Genomic DNA, 18,464 nt, shown 5'->3' with positions numbered 1-18,464 from the left:
TGTGAGAGTTTACCTCGAGGACAGTAGATGTCTGGCGCCCATCGGTTGCACTCATAATTGTCTGCTGCCTTTTCACAGGTGAAACACTTGAATCCACCAGGGTATGGTGTGGCTACAAAAAGGATCAAGAGAAAAGATTCAATTTTTTTAGATGGAGCACAGAATCCTGCCTTGTGAAGTTAGACATTTTCATTTTTTAAAAAGGATTCTCAAAATAGACTGACAGTTTCTTCAAAAAAATACCAAAACAAACACTAAACATGCAACTGTCGTATGACTCAGCAATTGCACTCTTGGGCATGTATCCCTGAGAAATAAAAACTTGCATTCACACAAAAACCTGTACACAAATGTTCACAGCAACTTTACCTGTAATAGCCACAATCTGAAAACAACCCAGATGTCCTTCAATGCGTGAAGGGTAAACAAACTGTGGTACACCCATACCACAGAACACTAGTCAGCAATAAAAATGAAGTATTCATACATTCAACAGCTTGGATGAATTTCCAGGAAATTATGCTGAGTGAAAAAAGTCAATCCCAAGGAGTTATATACTGTATAATTCCACTTATGTGACATTTTTTAAATGAGAAAATTTTAGAAATGAAGACAAGATTAGTTGTTGCCAGGGGTTACAGGTGGGTGTGATGGTGGGGAGGGTCAGAGGGATATGGGAGTGAGGCCAACAGGGGGAATCCTTGTGCTATTGAAGCCATTTAGTGTTTAGACTTGGTGGTGGATACACAAACCTCCATGTGATAAAATTATGTAGAACTAAATACACACACATGCAAATGGACACAAGTAAAACGGGAAGTCTGAATAAGACTGATGGATTAATGTACCACTGTCAATAACCTGGTATGATATTATTTTACAGTTTTTCAAAATGTTACCATTGGGTGAAATCCAGTAAAGTAAGTGTATATTGAATCTCTGTGTATCATTTCTTACAACTGGTGATGAATCAAAAATAATCTCAATAAAAATGACAATTAAAAAAAGGCACTCTGGATTTCCTATGATTTATTTTTATGTGTCAACTTATGTAGACACATCAACATGTAAATATAAATATTAGGTTCAATCATTAACAATTTCTTGATGTTTGATCATTTCTTACCTACAAAATTTCTTTGGTTCAATCTAATATTTTATCTGGTTAGAACTGACATGGTTAAGAATCTCAGTGGACAGACAGTATCAGCTAAGAGAAGAGTCTTCATGGCTAAAATTTACGCTGCCTGTGCAGAGGTGACCTTCCTCAGGGGCCCATGTCCAGTGTCCATGGGGCAGCGAGCTGAGGGGACATAAGGATGTGGATGCCCTGAGGCTCCTAGCTCCAGCTCGCTGGATGCATAATTCCAGAAAGTCCCTCTTATCTATCCGCTCCATTCCCCACCCTGAGCTGCCTCTTCCTGCCTTCTGCAGGGATGTCCTCCAGGTATGGGCATTCTTTGCCTTGTGTCTGTGTTCAGGGAGGGATGTGTCGGCAACAGTCAGGCTCTAGAGTGTCCAGCACACGAGGGTCCCCTTGGCATCTATGGACAAGGAGCCACATGTCACGCCAGGCCTGTCTCTGCCCTTCTCCCTGAGGTACCTTCACTTGCTGCTTAGTTCAAATCATTTGCTTGCTTTGCTGCTTAGAGTTTTGCCTGTCATGAACAGAACCTGTGTGTGTGTGTGTGTGTGTGTGTGTGTGTGTGTGTGTGTGTGTGTTTTAATTTGTACAAGTACCTGGCCTCTTGGAAAGCTGCAAACATGTAAACACTTCATCTGCAGGAACCAACTGTTCTCCCTCGCAGATGGCTGAGCCTGCAGGTCCCACTGGCGGAAATAATCATCTCAGGGTAAATTGCTTTGCCCACATGGAACCAATTAAGTATGTGATCAAAAATAAATGAAGAAGGAGGCAGCAGCTTAAGGCCAGAATTATGGGCCTGACAGAACTTTGATTTTCACCTTGCCTGGAATAGCTGCTCCTCCTCGCACTTGCCTGCAGTATTTCACAGAGCCGATTCTGACAATAGCCAATACCTAACACGATCACAAGTCACACGCTGTCTACAAAAGACAGGTAACTGGAGCTTTTAATGGGTGCATCTGAGAGTTCTACGCTCCTCAGAGTGGCCAAGGACTCGAGTTCGTGAACAGAATGATAGTGAGTACGGGGATCCTCTTAAAAATGAGCGGTGGAAAGCCGCTCAGGCAGAGCCATCCAGCTGCTGCAGCCCAACATGAAAATTTCACTCTGGTTAAACACGTCCTCCCTCTTATCTAATTCTAAGAAAACAGAAGTAAACCATGTTGTAAAACTACATACAGGTAATTTTTCTATCTTCACATCCCACCACCTAGAGAGTATGGGTTACAATTGAGTTAAAAGATTCAGGATTTTCTAAGGTTGGATTAAATTTAATTAGGTAAAAAAATTTGTTATTAAAAATAGGTTAATACAAGACTGCAGTTTTATTCTCTGTTAAGAAGAAGTTTTCTTGAAATTCTGCTTCTAATAACAGATTGTGTGTGATTCTTGGCCTTTAAGCAATCTGTATTTGCTTTTAAAATCTTTGGTTAAGTAAATAAGTATTTAACAAATTATAAAAGTTCATTGGATCTCCAGCTAACTTTGAGATGCTTTAAGGAACCCTGAGGCATCTTAGACATTAAATTAACTAGGATTATTTGGTATGTTAAGTTAAATGTAATCAGTCATAATTCTAGTAATTGTAAACAAGTCTCTCTTTATCAATTACAGTTACTTAGCTATAAAAAAGATTCTAGTTTAGGTAAGCACATGCCTGAAGAATTTAAAATAAACAGGTTCTCATATTCTGCAGTCATTCAGTATTCTTATGGACATTTTAAGTCGCTTATTTTTATAAATACCATTACAAAAAAAACATACAAACTATTTCAGGGAATTATCCTGATTGGATACATTAAAAAATAGTTTCACTATTGACTTTAAAATATTTAATATATAGTGTAAAAGATAGAACTTTAAAATAGTTTGTGAAATTTGGAGTTGGTAAAGTAGGAGTTTTGAGAAAAAGGATGTAAATGATTTGTCAAAGAACAGCATTTTTCAAAAAATGTTCATATGCACCAAGGTTTATGACTGCAAACTAACCATAATACTTCAGTTTGCATGATTAATTCACTAGAGTAGCCAATTTTATCTGTCTGTCACTTCAGCCAGTAAAACTTTGAGCTGGAATGTTGGATTAGTTATTCCTGGAAACTTTCCCATCAAAGAGATAAATTAAGAACTTTGAATGAAGATTGACTATCCAGCCGTTCCAAGAATAAACTTATTGAGAACCTAGCATGAATCAGTTGTAGTGTTCCCAAATCTGGATTAACAGACTCTTCAAAATTATCTTTTGTAAGACTAGTGACGTATTTTAAACACTGCTATTTCGTTCACAAGTAGGCCTTGACTCTGAAATTAACTCAAAGTACATCCAAATTTAAACAGGACTATGAGCCAAAACACTATAGTAGCCAAATGAGGTTTTGTTTAAAATCATTTATCTCCGAATGTGTTTATCGGCATTTATCACTGACAATTCACCGAATGATCTTATTTGCGGTGAGTTTTATTTTTAAATCCACAACTTCATATCTGTGTGCATTTTCAATGACTACAGTCCAATATTTGCTTATAGGAACTTGTTATTTCCGCCTTCGCAGGTAGTACCGATCAGTGAATAATCAAACCCTTTTCAGTGACAAATCTCTATAAACAGACTCAACTTTGAGTCAATAATTATAGCACAATACCAAGTAATGGTTAAATTCCCCCCCTGGAAATATTTAGCCAGAAAACCAAGTCCACAGATGAACAACTATCTCCAGTAACTTGCTAACTGATACTGCATCTGATAAAGAAATTTATTTAAAAAGGACGGAAAGAGGTTCCTAAGAGAGGTGCTATTTTCTTCTTTGTTACTTCAAAGCAGTACAGAGCAAGTAGGCTTTCAAATCGTTGTGGCCCCAGCTGTGAATGAATCTAATTTGGCTCCTGATCACAGAGTTAATAAAGCTTAGTCCTCTGTATTTCAGGGCATAAGTCCTTGGTCCCTCAAGAGAAGGCGATTGTAAAGAAAAAAAGAAATGCCAAAGTGCCCAGTTACTTCCTGTAATATAACCTGTCCATTAACTCTCATGGTCAGCCGTAGTTCAACCAACCACAATTCATTTGTAAGGCATCAGGAAAAGATTTCGTCTTTGTTTCCACCTCTTGGAACTTTTACCTGGACAAAGGCCTTCAGTTACCAAAACCAGTGGTGAGAAGAGAATCTTGTTTTGAAATGTATGCTGATGTGTAACGCAACCAAACTTTTTTGTGTTTGTTTTAATTATTGCCAAGTTAATCTCCATTGTTTTTGGAAACTGGATGTAAATATAAAATTTCTAGAAATCTAATAAATTGACTTTCCTTTTCAGTCCATGAGGCAACAAAATTTTGTCAGTATAATTTTAATACTGTACACGTATTTCTGATAGAAATGCATTTCCTGGGAGCTGTCTAGAAAGTCCCCTGCCTACCTAAGACTTAGGTAGTGTAGAATGACAGGATAACTTCGCCAGGCTTTCTGGGCATAAACAAGCCCCCTGCAGAGATACAGCTCTTTGGTCGATGTGATTAAGGAAAGACTCAGAATATGCAACCAGAGGAATATTGAATTTCTCAGGAAAGGTTTCTATTACAAGGAAAGAAATGGAGGCCAAGAGCAGGTTGAAGCCACTTAGGATGTTCAATTCTGCTATCTTGTATAAGGTCTAATAACCAAGTATTAGCTCCATTTCTCCTAATACTAACTCCTGCTTTGAAGGTTTTTATTAGGCTTGGGTACTTTAGTCATGGGCTAGGAAGAAATTCATCATTTTTCACATGAGAAAGAAAAAGAAAACTCATACAAATTATAGAAATGAATGTTATTGAGGACAGTGCCTCAAGTTCGAAAGCCATAAAGTTTATTTCTTTTAAAGGCTTAGATGTTTCAAAGATTAGAGAACCAGAGAGCAAAGGAGATTAGTCATGGGAGGATGAACTTTCTCAAGCTGGGTTCCAATCTCACCCCACTTCTTATCTCCGAGGGCTGTTCGGGGCCCGGAGAAGTGAGTTTATGTTTGGTGGAGAAAACGCGTGTGTCTTCTCACGACTGCAGCATCTCTGCGCTTCTCCTAGGGCAGGTTCTGAGCGCTATCTAACATTAATGGAATCTGCCTCACTCGCTGACCCTGGGAAAGCTATTTGTGTCTCCATCTACAAAGTGAGGCAATTATATTAATAATTCAAAATCAAAATAATCCTACACTTCATATATTTTTTATGGTCTGTGTTCTACAGAAACCTGCTTATCTGTGGAGCAATGTCTTCATCTAAACATAGTCTAATGGGGGCTTCTCAGGGTCAGAGGACCAGGACCGATAAAAAAAAAATCAAAGTCTAAAAAAGCAAAAAAAAAAAAAAAACCCAAACTTTTGAAATAGTGCAGAGAATTGTGAAGTTAACTCTGTTTAAAAGCAGACAGAGTAAACTACATTCTGGCCAGGTAGGAACTGTTGGCAGAAACTTCGATCCAGTAAGAACTTACACTCCTGGTGACCAGTCCTGGAAACTCTGAAAGAGAACTCAGCCCAGACCTGCTGATGAATCACCTACACACAATGTGGCTTCTACCCTTCTTTGTATTCCAAAATCACATCAGAAAACGCCACCATTCTTTCTGTATGGTGAGTTCCTTTCAGTCAGGCCCTGGCTCTATTTAATCAACACAGGTCATGTGAGCGGAACTTTTTCACCAACTTCTAAAGAGCAGAAGCAACGGCTCCTCTGACCTGATAGAGTGCATCCTTCAAGGATCTAGTTCTAAAATGGGCTTTCCAAATACAGGCCCACTCAACCCAAGCACTGGCCGACCACACCACTGAGGCCGAGGCAGTCTGTGCGTTCATTTCATTCTTGTTCACTTACATTCAGTCCCCTTAATTTTCCTTCCCACCCTGCATGTACAATCACAGCCTCAGAGAAGGTCGGGCCTGGCTCTGTTCTGCCGCCCAGTGACTTCTGAGTCTGTCACTGAAGTGGACAGAAAATTTCACAGAAGCTGAAAGTCCTGGCAGTCAAACCCAAGAGACTGAAACCAAGGTTTTTGTTCACCAACGTTAATAAAAAAAAAAAAGCATGGCTATTTGGAGAAAAGAACAAAATGCAATCCTGGAAAACAGAGAAACTATCAAGGCACCTTCTTTTCATGAATGTTACTAAAATAAACCTCCCCGTAAGAACAAGTCTAAAAAACCTATCTGCTGCCTGTCAAAAGTAGATTTGGAGTTAAAAAATTAGTGAGATATGTTCAGCATCCTCAGTTTACTGTGGGGGCCGACTACAACACCACCATGTGTTTGTTGTTACAAGCAGCCGGCTGCCTGCTATGCGTGTGCCTAGCGTTTTGCAGGTACTATTTCTAGTCCACAAAATAATGCTACAGGGTATGTATTATTTTAACCACCTTAGAAACGGAGAAATCAATACTTTAAAAAAGCCCCCTAACGTTTACTGAGCATTTACTATGGCTCTCAGCGCGAAGTGCTTTGTCTGCATTCTTTTATTCAGTCTTCACAAAGTTAGGGAATTTATTTCAAGTCAGAAGGGTAGGAAGCAGCTGAGCGAGGTGCTGGCCCAAGGTCAGGTGGCCTCCAAGCCTCTGTGTATTCCTCGGACTCACCTCTCACTTAACCAGAACACCTCAATGTTAAATATTCAAACCCTGAGGCATTGAGGGAGTCTAAGTGATCACAAGATCCCCACAAGTAAGGACTATGGCTGATTTGCATTTAGTTCTTTCGTGCCCATCACAACACTTGACATACAGTAGGTGCTCAGAACGAGTTTGTTGAACAAAACATTTCAAATAAGTAACGCAAACCAGGGCAAATGCTAAGCTCAGCACTCGCACAACACACCCAGATCTCAGCCACCACAGGGGCAATCCAGAGAGGGTCAAGTAAAAATAAGAGAGATGAGATAAATACAGAGATGGTGACTAAAAGAGGAAATAAAGCTGCTGTTTCCCAAAGTGTGATCTTTAGAATATTAACAGCAGCAGCAGAACCTGAAATTCTTGCTGAAAGCAAAAATCCACCAGGACCACCCCAGATACATGCAGTCAGACACTGCAGGGAAGGGACCTGGGATGCACATTACTAAGCACTCCCTAGGTAATTCTGAAACACAGGAAACCGAAAGGGATAGGGACTAGGAAGTGATGGGAGGCAATTATGCTGAAACTGAGAAATTAGATGCACAGACAGGAAGACCAGCTATTATCTTGCCTATAAAGGCCTGATCTTTTACAAACACCTTCCTCCCGGGACACGGCAGTTCACTTTGATAACTGACCAAGGGCTGGCACGAGTCAGAGGGAAGGATGCTCAGAATCAGAGTGACGGTGCAGGGAACAGAGCCAACATGCCTAATAATTTAACTTAAAATAAAAACAAACAGCCTATAAAAAGGGGACGGTGAAACATACAGCGTGTTTTGGTAGCACCCGCACCAAGGTTTCCCCTGCCTGAAAGGCTGCCTCCTGCTGGCCCTTTCTCAACTTTCAAATCTTATTTGAAGTCAAGTGACCTTTCCACAGCGGAGAGAACAGAGCCTTACTTGAAGGGTGGAGGTAGACAATGTCTTTCACGGTGAAGTCTCGGGACTGAGTGGCTTTCAGACAATCAGCCAGCAGACTCAGGAGCAGGAGCCAGGCCAGGGCAGGGCCAGCTTCCATGGCAGACCCAGGTGTCACTCATCCAGGGGGCTGGGGAGCGGGGACTTGGGACGATGAAAGAGGACTCGCACCTGAAATAGAAAAATACAAAGCAAGAGTCATCTCAGTGTCCAATTCAGGAAAGCCCCGTCGGGAGACAGCCGAGCTCCCGTGCAGGCAGGACGAGCTGGGGAGGAGCAGAGAGCCCAGGGCCCGTGGGAGTGGGGAGACATGGAGAGCAACTTTATAGACTGTGATTGCACAGCACTTAGAAAATTTCAGCCCAAATCTATTCTTAATTAGGTTGCTAAGGCTCCACTGGTAGCAGTCGCCTCTAATATCCAGCAGAGATGGTATCGTGAGAGATGGAATTTTAATGAAATCCAGCTATTTTTGCCAGGAGGCCAGGGGACCGCTGCCAGAATGCAACAATAAGGAAGTCAGGTGCAGAAGCTCAGACACATTTCCTTGCTGACGGCGAAGAGCTGGTGCGAGAGGGCAGCCTGCCTGGGTCGAGCTGCCCTGCAAACCTGCACATGGTAAGCTTCCAGATCCAGGGGAGGGAAAAAAAGACATGTAGGTACACTGGCCTCTCTTGAACCAAAATGTCTCTTTATAGCTCAAAATCTCCTTACCATGGCTAACACTGGCTGGGCACTGTTAAAGTCCTTTATGTGTATCAGCTATGTTATCTCCTCACCACCCTGTGAGGTCCGCACTGTTACCATCTCACTGTGAGTAAACTGAAGTCCAGCAAATAAGGAGAGGAATTGATTCAAACTTGGGCAGTCTGGCTCAGGAGTCCACATTTTTAAACACTAGGTGATACTATATTCTTCCAAAGACTGATTCAAAGTGTATAAATAAACCCTGAAGAAACAGGATCAAGGTGTCACTGTCATTTAAGTAATTTAAGTAATCATCATTTTAATCTTTATTCTGACTCTGCCCCTTTCAATTAAAATTGAGAGCAGTAAAATCTTTCCCTAGGGTTGGACTGCCTAGCTTACTTGGAAGGGAGGCATATATCTTAATTTGTATGTGCTATTTGCTTGCCACCTTACTGCTTTTCTCTAGAGTCTGTTGCTCATGTTCTACTATTTTTCCAAATGCCATCATTCAGACGCCAGGCAAGGGGGCAAGATAGATACTCACTTTATTTTAAATTGGCTAAAAAAACATAATTTGGACATTTTGTTTACAGGTTTTAATATAAATATTCAATGAGATATTTTAAATAGCATAACAAAATGATTCTAAAATTATTCTGTCAAAACAAATAGACCAAGAGTAAATATATTACAAACCAAAATCAATAGAGAAAATCAATATGGACTAATCAGATATTAGTCACACAGGACAGAGTACTATTAATCAAAACAGAATGATAGAAAGTATAAAAATGAATTCAGAAAACGGAACACTCTAAGGAGCTCAGAAATAGACCCAACTATTTACACGATACAAGCAATTTTTCAAAATTACAGAACAAAAAAATTTATTAAACGGTATGATAACTTTAAAAATTGTGAAAAAGATTAACTGACGCCAAACAATGCACAAGAAACTAAAATTAACTCCAGATGGGTTGGTGTGTTCATTATTTTTTTAAAAAATAGACAAATTGTTAGAAAACAGAGTAGAAGTCTTATCACCCTGTAACAGCTTGATGATGCCAGCCTTGCCAATTTCACGCTCACTCCGCCATCTCCTGTTTACAGTTTGGTTCCCCAAAGCAGATTTGTATTCAGAAAAGGAAGGAGCTGCTCATTCACTTGATAAATGTGACTGCCAGGCACTGTGCTAGGCACTTAGTACTAACGATGCAATGAGAACACAAATATCAAGGCTCTCTTTCCCTCAGTGAGTGACAGACACAGCATTATCTCATCTTAAACGTATGCAGTAGTGCTTCCTTGTACAACCGTCTGGTCAGGTGAGGCTGCAACCAAGTGACAGGTTTGCACTGCGCCCCCTGGAGACTCGAGTGAACAGCACCAACACCCCTATCTCCTCTCAGCCAGGGCTCAGATCAAGGTGAGGAAAGCTTTCTAGTTTTATTTTGAATAATTTAACATTAAATATCAACTAGTTGCCAACCTAAGTTCTTTTTAATGCGAAACTTGGTGTCAACATGTACCAAACACTGCAAGTGGCCCATTTTCATGAAAGCATTTCTCAACCACTAGAATTCCTTCCAGTTATTGATTCAAAGGTCTCCCTCTGCACAATCTTGGCACTAAGTATTCTGCATTACTTAATGTCATCTGAAATTAGCCTTCCTGCAGCCTCTGAGGCATGGCTACCCAGCCACGAGCCTTCATTTCACAGCTTGTGTTGAATATATGTGAGTGACATACAGAAGGGAAGAGTGAGATGCCTGGATCTGAAACCTTACTCCAATGCATTCTTGCTGTGCAACCCCGAGCCAGTTACTTAACCACTCTGTGCCTGCATTTCCTCATTTGCAAAATGAGGATAATACTACCTACCTCAAATATGTGCTATGAGAATTAAATAAATTAATATATTTAAAGCAAGTAAGAACAGTGTCTGTCAGAGTCAATGCCACGCAGTATTTCCCAAATTTTTCCTCTTATGGTTTTGCTCAGAATCAGTCAGTCTACTTTTCTAAGTCAAAGTAAACATGGTGCAGTTAACTTTGGTTCAACACACAGCTCAATTTCCTTAAATCAGAAAAATATGACCATTCCCCAAACTACTAAGTATGACAAATTACAATCCGTATGTCTCCTATACCCCAACTTCGGCCCCATGCCAGCCAGGCACAGGCGCAAGCCAGCGAGGGAGAGGCATTAAAAGCCACCAGCACTTACATATGCTGCGGTTCATGCAGACCCAGGCGACTTCCTGCCATCCTGGTCAAGGAAGCAAACAGGTGTGTGCTGCTCCTCCCCACCCTCCCGTCTCTCCCCAGACTACCCTACAAGGCCTGCGTTCCTCTCCATGATCCTCACATAGCTGCTCTAGCTAGATTCCACTTGTGTAAAAGATCTTGAAGGAGCACAGGTCACGAGCACGTCCCCTGTAATCCCTTCCAAGGTGCGTGTCTCCGTGTGTGCTCACATGCCAGACACGGTGGAGTATCACAGATTAAGTTAAAACAATCACTCATTCGTTAAAAGAGATTCCGCTCTACTATGTATTACAGGAAAGGGCAAGCTTGACTCTCTCAGCCTGACATGTTTAGCGCCAGTTTTCAAATGTGGAGGGTTCCACTATTTTTAACTATGAACTGTATGTGTTCAATGGAGAATTTCCAAATTTTTAAGGTGGTTGACACTTTATTATTCCAAAATATTTTACTCATGAGATTGTTCCTTCGTTAGGAAAAAAAAGTATATATTTCTAGGCAAAAGGACTGAAAAGACCAAGACCAAAATGATGTGGGATTTTAGATAATTTTGATGTTATTCTTTTTGCTCAATTTGCATGCTCAAAGATTTTTGATGGGCACGTATTACTTTTATAAAGAGGAAAGCAGATTTTTGAAAAATAGTTCTCTTCCAAGAATGAATTTGACAGAATAACTTCACCCTTTATGCACAAATAAAAGTCAGCTTTTCACCTAAAGCCAATGAATATAACCTCCAAAATGCTCAAGTTGCCTCTAAAATAGTAGACTCCATGTTTGATAGAATGTCCTCTCTTCCCTCTCTCACCATGCCCTTGCCCTTGCCCTTGCCCTTGCCCTTGTGCAGTTGGCCAGGTGCTTGTCACAGAGTCTGTGCGAGGACTAAGGGCACTAAGATTTTCCTAGGGAGGAGCAAGCTCAAGACAACGTGGGTAAAGAAAAAGGAGAGACAGACAGACAGAAGTAAAATGAAACTAGAAAACACAAAGCAATGCGATCCTAGGCTGCTATGTGGCTCACCACGTCACAACAAGTCGCAGCGAGATGGAGGACCCCAAGGACCATCTGCACTCAGTGTGGTCGGCGGAGGGAGAAAGGACAGAGACCGGATCTTCCGGGACCTTCCTGTCTCTTGTTTCCCACTGACTGAGCTTCACTCCACAAAGAACTCCCTCCCCTACACTGCAGCAGCCAGAGTGGAGGGTCAACCCACTGACCACAAAAGAGAAAGAACTCACCACTCGTAGGAATCTGAGACAACACTCAAGGTCTATCTCTAGGGCATGTGCTAGTAAGCTTGGTAAACACCACCTTGCCTTTTGTTTTTTAAAGTGTCTGTTATTTTATTTTTAAAAATTTTATTGAGATAAAATTCACATAACATACAATTCATCATTTAAAAATAATACAGTTCAGTGGGGTTTTTTTTTTTGTATGTTCAAATTTCATGTAACCATCACTGAGTCTAGAATATTTCCATCACCCCCAAAAGAAATCTTGCACCCATTAGCAGTCAATCGCAAGTCCCTCCTCTCCCCACTCCCTAGCAACCACTAAGCTACTCGGTGTCACTGTGGATTTGCCTGTTGGGAACATTTTGTGTAAACAGAATCATACAACATATAGCCTTGTGCATCTGGCTTCTTTCTCTTAGTACAGTGTTTCCAAGGTTCACCCATGGTTGTAGCATGAAACAGTACATCATTCCTTTTTTATGACTGAATACTATTTCATTGTAGCAATATACCACTCATCAGTTGATACACGTTTGGGTGGTTTCCACTTCTTGGCTATTGTGAACAATACTGCTGTTAGCATACATGTACATTTTTTGTGCGGACATATGTTTTCATTTTTCTTGGATGTATATACCTAAGAGTGGAATTGCTAGGTCTTATGGTAACTTTAACTTTTTGAGGAAATGCCAGTTTCCCACTGTCGCTGTACCATTTTACATTTCCATCAGCAAAATTTCTCCACATCCTCACCAACACTTTACTTTCATTAAAAAAAAAAAATTTATTATAGCCATCCTAGTGAGTTTGAAGTGGTATCTCATTGTAGTTTTGATTTGCATTTCCCAAGTGGCCAGTGATGTTGAACATCTTTTCATGTGCTTACTGGTCATTTGCATACCTTCTCTGGAGTAATGTTTATTCAAATCCTTTACCCATTTTTTCCATTAAGTTATTGTCTTTATTTGAGTTGTATTGAGTTGTACTGTCTTACTGTTGAGGTGTAAGAGTTCTTTCCATATACTGGACTCTGGAAGCTTTTCAGATATGTGATGTGCAAATGTTTTCCCCCTTTCTCTCTGTTGACTTCTCCCTTTCTTGATGGTGTCTTTTGACACAAAAGAGTTTTTAATTTTGATGAAGCCCACACATTGCTTTTCATAAATACAGATTTTGTTCCCTTATTCAAGTCAAGCCCAACACAGTGCACGCATGAACACACACACACACACACACACACACACAGATCTGCATACAATGCACAGTAAAAGAATCCATCTACTTTGTAGTAGCCAGAGCTACATTTCCCACCTCTCTTCTCCATGAGAAAATAGGATGGGCAGGACTGTTTATTAATATCACCAACTGGTTACATTCCTGCAGCAAATCATGAAGCACCACTCACTCTGTTAGTATTTTCTAGGAACTGAGAAGTGAAAGATGAGTGACGTGCATTCACAATGAGTCTAGCTGAAATACGGGCTCTGCTGAGGGGATGTATCTTTTCTGTACAGATTCTCAGTAGGTGATGGAGCTTTAATCTCTAAACCCCATAGAGAGGATTCTGGACATGCTCTGTGATATGAAGGGTCCCTTCTAGGACTTTGATGCTTTTCCCTGGAATTCACTGTGTCTTTGGACTATTCTAGACTTTCAGGAAAGATGCAGCGTTTTCATTTTGCGCACTGCTATTTGAATATGCACTGAGGATACGTCCCTGACTACGGCTCTCTTATGAAGAAGTACATTCTCATTTTCACGGCTCTGTGACCTTTCATTTGTTATTTATGAGCTTTTGCAAATCTAATACCACTCTGACAGATTTAATTTGTGCTCTGAATTATCTTTGCATGAGTTACTCAGTTGCTGGTTTTATTCCAATAGATTACTTGCTACATTCTGAAAAAGAAAAAAAAAATTAGTTCGAGATCTATTAGACTGCCTCCACTTGGGAAAAAGTTGAAAAGAGTTGCATTCTGATTTTCCACTCCATGGTACTAGATCATACAAGAGGATTTCTAACTCTAGTCAGAGAGGCAAAGTGATAGAACCATAACCCAGGTCAAGTTTTACAAGCCTATACCCTAACTGCTATTTCATATAGAGTCCATAAAAGAAGGTTACTCCCAACTCCTGCAACTGGCCACTGGAAAACAATGAAGCAGTTCTGAAGCACAGTGACTAAAGTGGCAAGTACTAGAGGACTAAGTACTAAGTACTAGGACCTCCATACTAAATCAATACGGAAGCAATTATGCAGTAGAGAACTAATCCAAATCTAAATGTTTTTCAATGCTACTCATGTTAAAATTTGGAATGCCTTAATACGAGAACTAAATGGAATTCTAAAGCCTGAAAGATCATGACAAATCTTAATTTAATGTTCAATATATATAGACTAGGCTTGGAGCCTTAATGACCTGAAAAAGTTAATCCAGTTCCCCAGAGTATGAACTAAAGGCATGACGTCACAAAGCTAAGTCTACTTAAATATATCACCTTGACCACAGTACCTTTCTCCCAATTTGAGGACTGCTCATAATATGTGGTGATTTTAAAACATGTCTGCAAATTCATTGACATGTCACCATGAAGAGGTGGGGTCTACATTCTTCTCCCCTTGACTCTGAGCCAAACTTACTGACCAGTTGACCAGAGTGTGGTGGAAATGACACTGTGTGACTTTCAAAGCCAAGACATAGAAGGTGATTCAACTTACACCCAGCACTCTGGAACACTCTCGCTGAAGCCAGGTGAGCAGTCTGAATGCTTCAAGTGCCATGCTGTGAGGAAGCTCAAGTCATTCAAACACGATGTACCAAGAGTTCATGAAGAGAGGGAGCTGCCCTGCCAGCCCCCAGCTGCTCCAGCCCCCTCTCCTCCCCTCTGCCCCAGCTCAGCTACTGTCTGATTGCCACGGCATGGAGACTTCAAGTGAGATCTGGTTAGTCAAGCCCTTCCCACATTCCTGACCCACAGAAACCAAGAGATAAATGAAATGATCATTACTGCTTTATACCACTAGGTTTTGTGGTGGTTTGTTACATAGCAGTAGATGTCTAGAAATAGGGAACTACAGCAGGAGAGATAATTAGGAACTACAGCTCTGCTCATGAAGATAATTCTACTTGTCAGATTGGTTACAAGGTACAGAAATCCAAATCAAACAGCCTATAACCAAAACGGAGAGAAAGAGGGGAGGAGGAGGAATTTTACAGTCTCACCTGGCTGTCCAGCTTAGACACGGTTGGACTTACACCCTGTTATCAGGAATTTCCATCCCTCAACTCTGCTTTGTCCCCTCTCTCTTGCCTTTATTTTCATTCAGGTCTCCCCAAACTGTGGCCATCAGCAACCTCAGAAGCCTTCCTAGGGAGGCCCTTTCCCAAGTGTTTCAGAAAAAGTCCTTAAAAAGGAGGGCATTCCATCCTTAGACTGTAAGTGGCCAGGGGAATGTGGTGTTCCAATTGGGCTGCATGTCACTAGCATGTCGTTGAGATGAGCACATAGTATCAACTTCATGGAAATCACGTGGTTTGAGAATAGAGGTACGGGTCCCCCAAAGGAAAATCTAGGAATTGTCACCTAAAGAAGAGAAACTGGATGCTTGGCTAGAAGAACCACACAGATTGTCCACTGCAATAATCAATACAGATTTCTAAATAATCTCATTAGCCTTGAAGTGCAAAAAGTAGCTCGTGAATATTTCTGCAAATGCCAGGAGGTGAAGCGGTTTACCCACCGACATGATTTTCTTCTGTAAAAATGGAGTATCACTCCATTACAACTTTCAAATCAAAATATAAGGCTTAAAGAATGAAAACATAGTTCAAGTGGGCGTTTTAGAATCAGTTTTGCCCTATACTTTCCCCTTCTCATCGGAATGGCTCTTCTATTGGCATGCGTCACGTGTTGCTGTCGGGCAGTGCCGTGCTCTACGTGGTCCATCCTACAGGTCCCTGCTGTCTGGGCCAGGGTTGGAATCTGATCCAAGCCAAGCCCAGCAGATTCTTCTCATATATTTTAAGCCAGAATTGGTAAAAGATAATCAGCCCTTTCTGAAACAGAAGCCCCCAAGAAGTACAACTCAGGAACGTGTGTCTGCCACATTCCTCCCCATGTGGAGGGAGAAGAAGAGAGTGAAGTACGTTCGCCAAGAGAGACATAGAGGAGAAATGGAGAGAAAAGCTCAAGCTATGTGCAACCGCTGCCTTTTTGGCTAGTTTTAAACTCTTCCCTTAGAAGCCTCCATCTCCATACCACAAGTACCCCTTTTGCACAAGCTACTTTGATGTGGCTTTCTGTCCCTTGAAATCAGGTGCTCTGACCAGTTCAAGAGTCTTCCAAAAGGGTCCAGCCATCAAAATTTCCTGTGTTGTCAATAACAGAAAACCAGGCAGAGATGACCTCTTTTAGATTTTGTAGACACTGATGTTCCATTTTCATAACCTCCAAGGTGATAGATGTTCACATATTCCCAATTTGAGTTGAGGGTCTATTTGCATAAAAATCAATGCTTTACAAAAATGTGTATTTCATTTTCTGGAACCCCATGGCAAGGCTTGAGTTATAGGGAAAAGCTGCCTTTCTGTTTGGCCCCAATCTGATTTAAAGGTCAATTGCATCAAAAATGCTTCAATTCCTGAAGGATAAATGATGTCTGGCCGAGCATGCCTGGCAGTATGTTCACGTTCCTAAAAGATGTCGTGTTCACTCTCTTCTGCTTGCTGGCTGTATGCTTGTTTGCCTCCTCTATCAATCTGAAGGTTCTAGAGAACTGATGAGAAGGCATTCTGAAGTGCAAACAGCCATAAGGGGACAGAGTCAAAGAGCTGTCCAGGCAAGAACGGGACACAGGGTACATTTCAGCTACAGCCTGCCATCTTTTATTTACTTGGAAGGGAGTGGCAGAGTTTGGAGAATTTTTTGCCTTTGTGTCTTTTATTAAACATTCCTCTATGTTTAAGAACCTTGTGTTTTTATTTTATTTTATTTTCCTAGGACTTTTCATCTTAGAAACCTTTCAAAAATGTGAAAGTTCAAAATGTACTCAGTAACAATATGACGGCTCTAAGTGGATTAAATCACAAACACATTGGCTCTTGTGTCCAAAATAACCCAGTTCCAAATCCAACATTTAGATTACCAGGCACATGCCTTCCACCTCTTGATCAAAGAAGAGTAATCCTGGCCCTGCACAGAGGCAGGCTTCTCTGCGTTTGCAGGGCTGCACTCATCTTTCCTCTATTAATTTAGAGTGTTTCCAAAACTTCAGTAATAATCACTTATCAAGCAGACGCTTCCTGCTGTGAATCCTGGAGATGATTCTGCAGTGTTTGAACCACGTTTTACCAGCAAGACCATTGCATGGTGTTTTGAGCTACTTGGTTTGGGTTTTAGAGATCTGGTGTGAAGATTCTTTCTGAGGCCTTGAGGCCTCTTAATTCTTCCACATCACCCCTCTCAGTTGCCTTTGGCCACTGCCCTGCTTACCCATACTCCTAAGTGCTCTCTGCTCCTCCGGCTTCCTCTTTCCAGTTCTCTGAAAGCCAAAGTGACCCTGACATCTCCAACCTCTTCATGAAACAGTCCTTCCATTGCTTTGCATATGGACTAAAGCCTGAATTCACAGGGAAATTACCACTTCCTCTCGGAACTTCTCCCAAGCTCCATGGATCCTGGGGGTAGGAAGGAAGCCAAAATCCCTCTCCCTCCCACTTACAAATCATTGCTGTCCCTCTTCAAACAATTTTGGTCCTCATCTCAAAGGCTAAACCAGCTGCCCTTGTGGCTATCATGAAATGGTTGTAGAACGTTAAGCACACGGCCCACCATCCACCATTAACAATCACTCAGCTAATCTTGATCCTCACCCAAAACTAAGAACCAATTCATTTTAAATCTTATTTACTATCTTGCATGGAAGAGGCTTTTGTCCAGGGTTCCAAGAATCCTAATCAAGTTTTTGTCAAAAAAGACCTTGAAGATGGTTCCCATTTAGCCATTTATAACTCATGTTCAAGAAAAGTGAAATTGCTAGTATGATGGGCACGGAGAGCCCTTTCAGAACATTGTACAAGGTAGGAGAGACGGCCCGTGCTCTCTCCTCTTGTGGGAAAAAAAGAAAAAAGTAGTAACAATCATCAAAGGAACCAACATCAAAACAGTGGCTTATGTAAAAACCCTAACAGTTTTATTTTTCTCAAATCACTTGGTTCTTTGTTGCTAGCTATAGACTGTCCCCATGTGTGATGGCTCAACCTTTGACTGTACCATGGTGTGAAAGTGATAATCATTTGGTAGAAACAGTACTTGGAATTTTGATCTTCTCCTGGGCTAGCGATATGTCGTAGGACCCTCCCTCCTACTGCTGAGCAGTGAGCTGCAGCTCCCAGTCAGCCACACCATCACCATCACACCGTCACCTGAACAACCAACACATTTACAACCGTTTTGTACCCATAGAACATTCTGTTCTTCTCTTTCAGTACAGTATTCAATAAATTACATGAGATAGTCAACAATTCATTATAAAATAGGCTTTGTCACACCTGTAGGTTAATGTAAGTGTTCCGA

At 41.1% G+C, this 18,464-nt stretch overlaps 1 protein-coding gene across 1 annotated transcript in view; it reads right to left on the bottom strand.

Moving 5' to 3' along the window:
• Positions 1-18,464, bottom strand: part of LYPD6 (LY6/PLAUR domain containing 6) — a 114,395-nt gene that overhangs the window by 16,830 nt on the left and 79,101 nt on the right. The window contains 2 exon segments of the mRNA XM_032479419.1: positions 14-112; positions 7,682-7,870. Of these exon segments, the coding sequence (XP_032335310.1) occupies positions 14-112; positions 7,682-7,799 (217 nt within the window). The 5' untranslated portion in view covers positions 7,800-7,870.

Source organism: Camelus ferus, chromosome 5 (genome assembly GCF_009834535.1).
Source record: "Camelus ferus isolate YT-003-E chromosome 5, BCGSAC_Cfer_1.0, whole genome shotgun sequence".
In the NCBI taxonomy this organism is placed as follows: domain Eukaryota; kingdom Metazoa; phylum Chordata; class Mammalia; order Artiodactyla; family Camelidae; genus Camelus; species Camelus ferus.
Note: the sequence above shows the minus strand (reverse complement) of the source record. Positions and strands in the feature narration are given on the sequence as shown.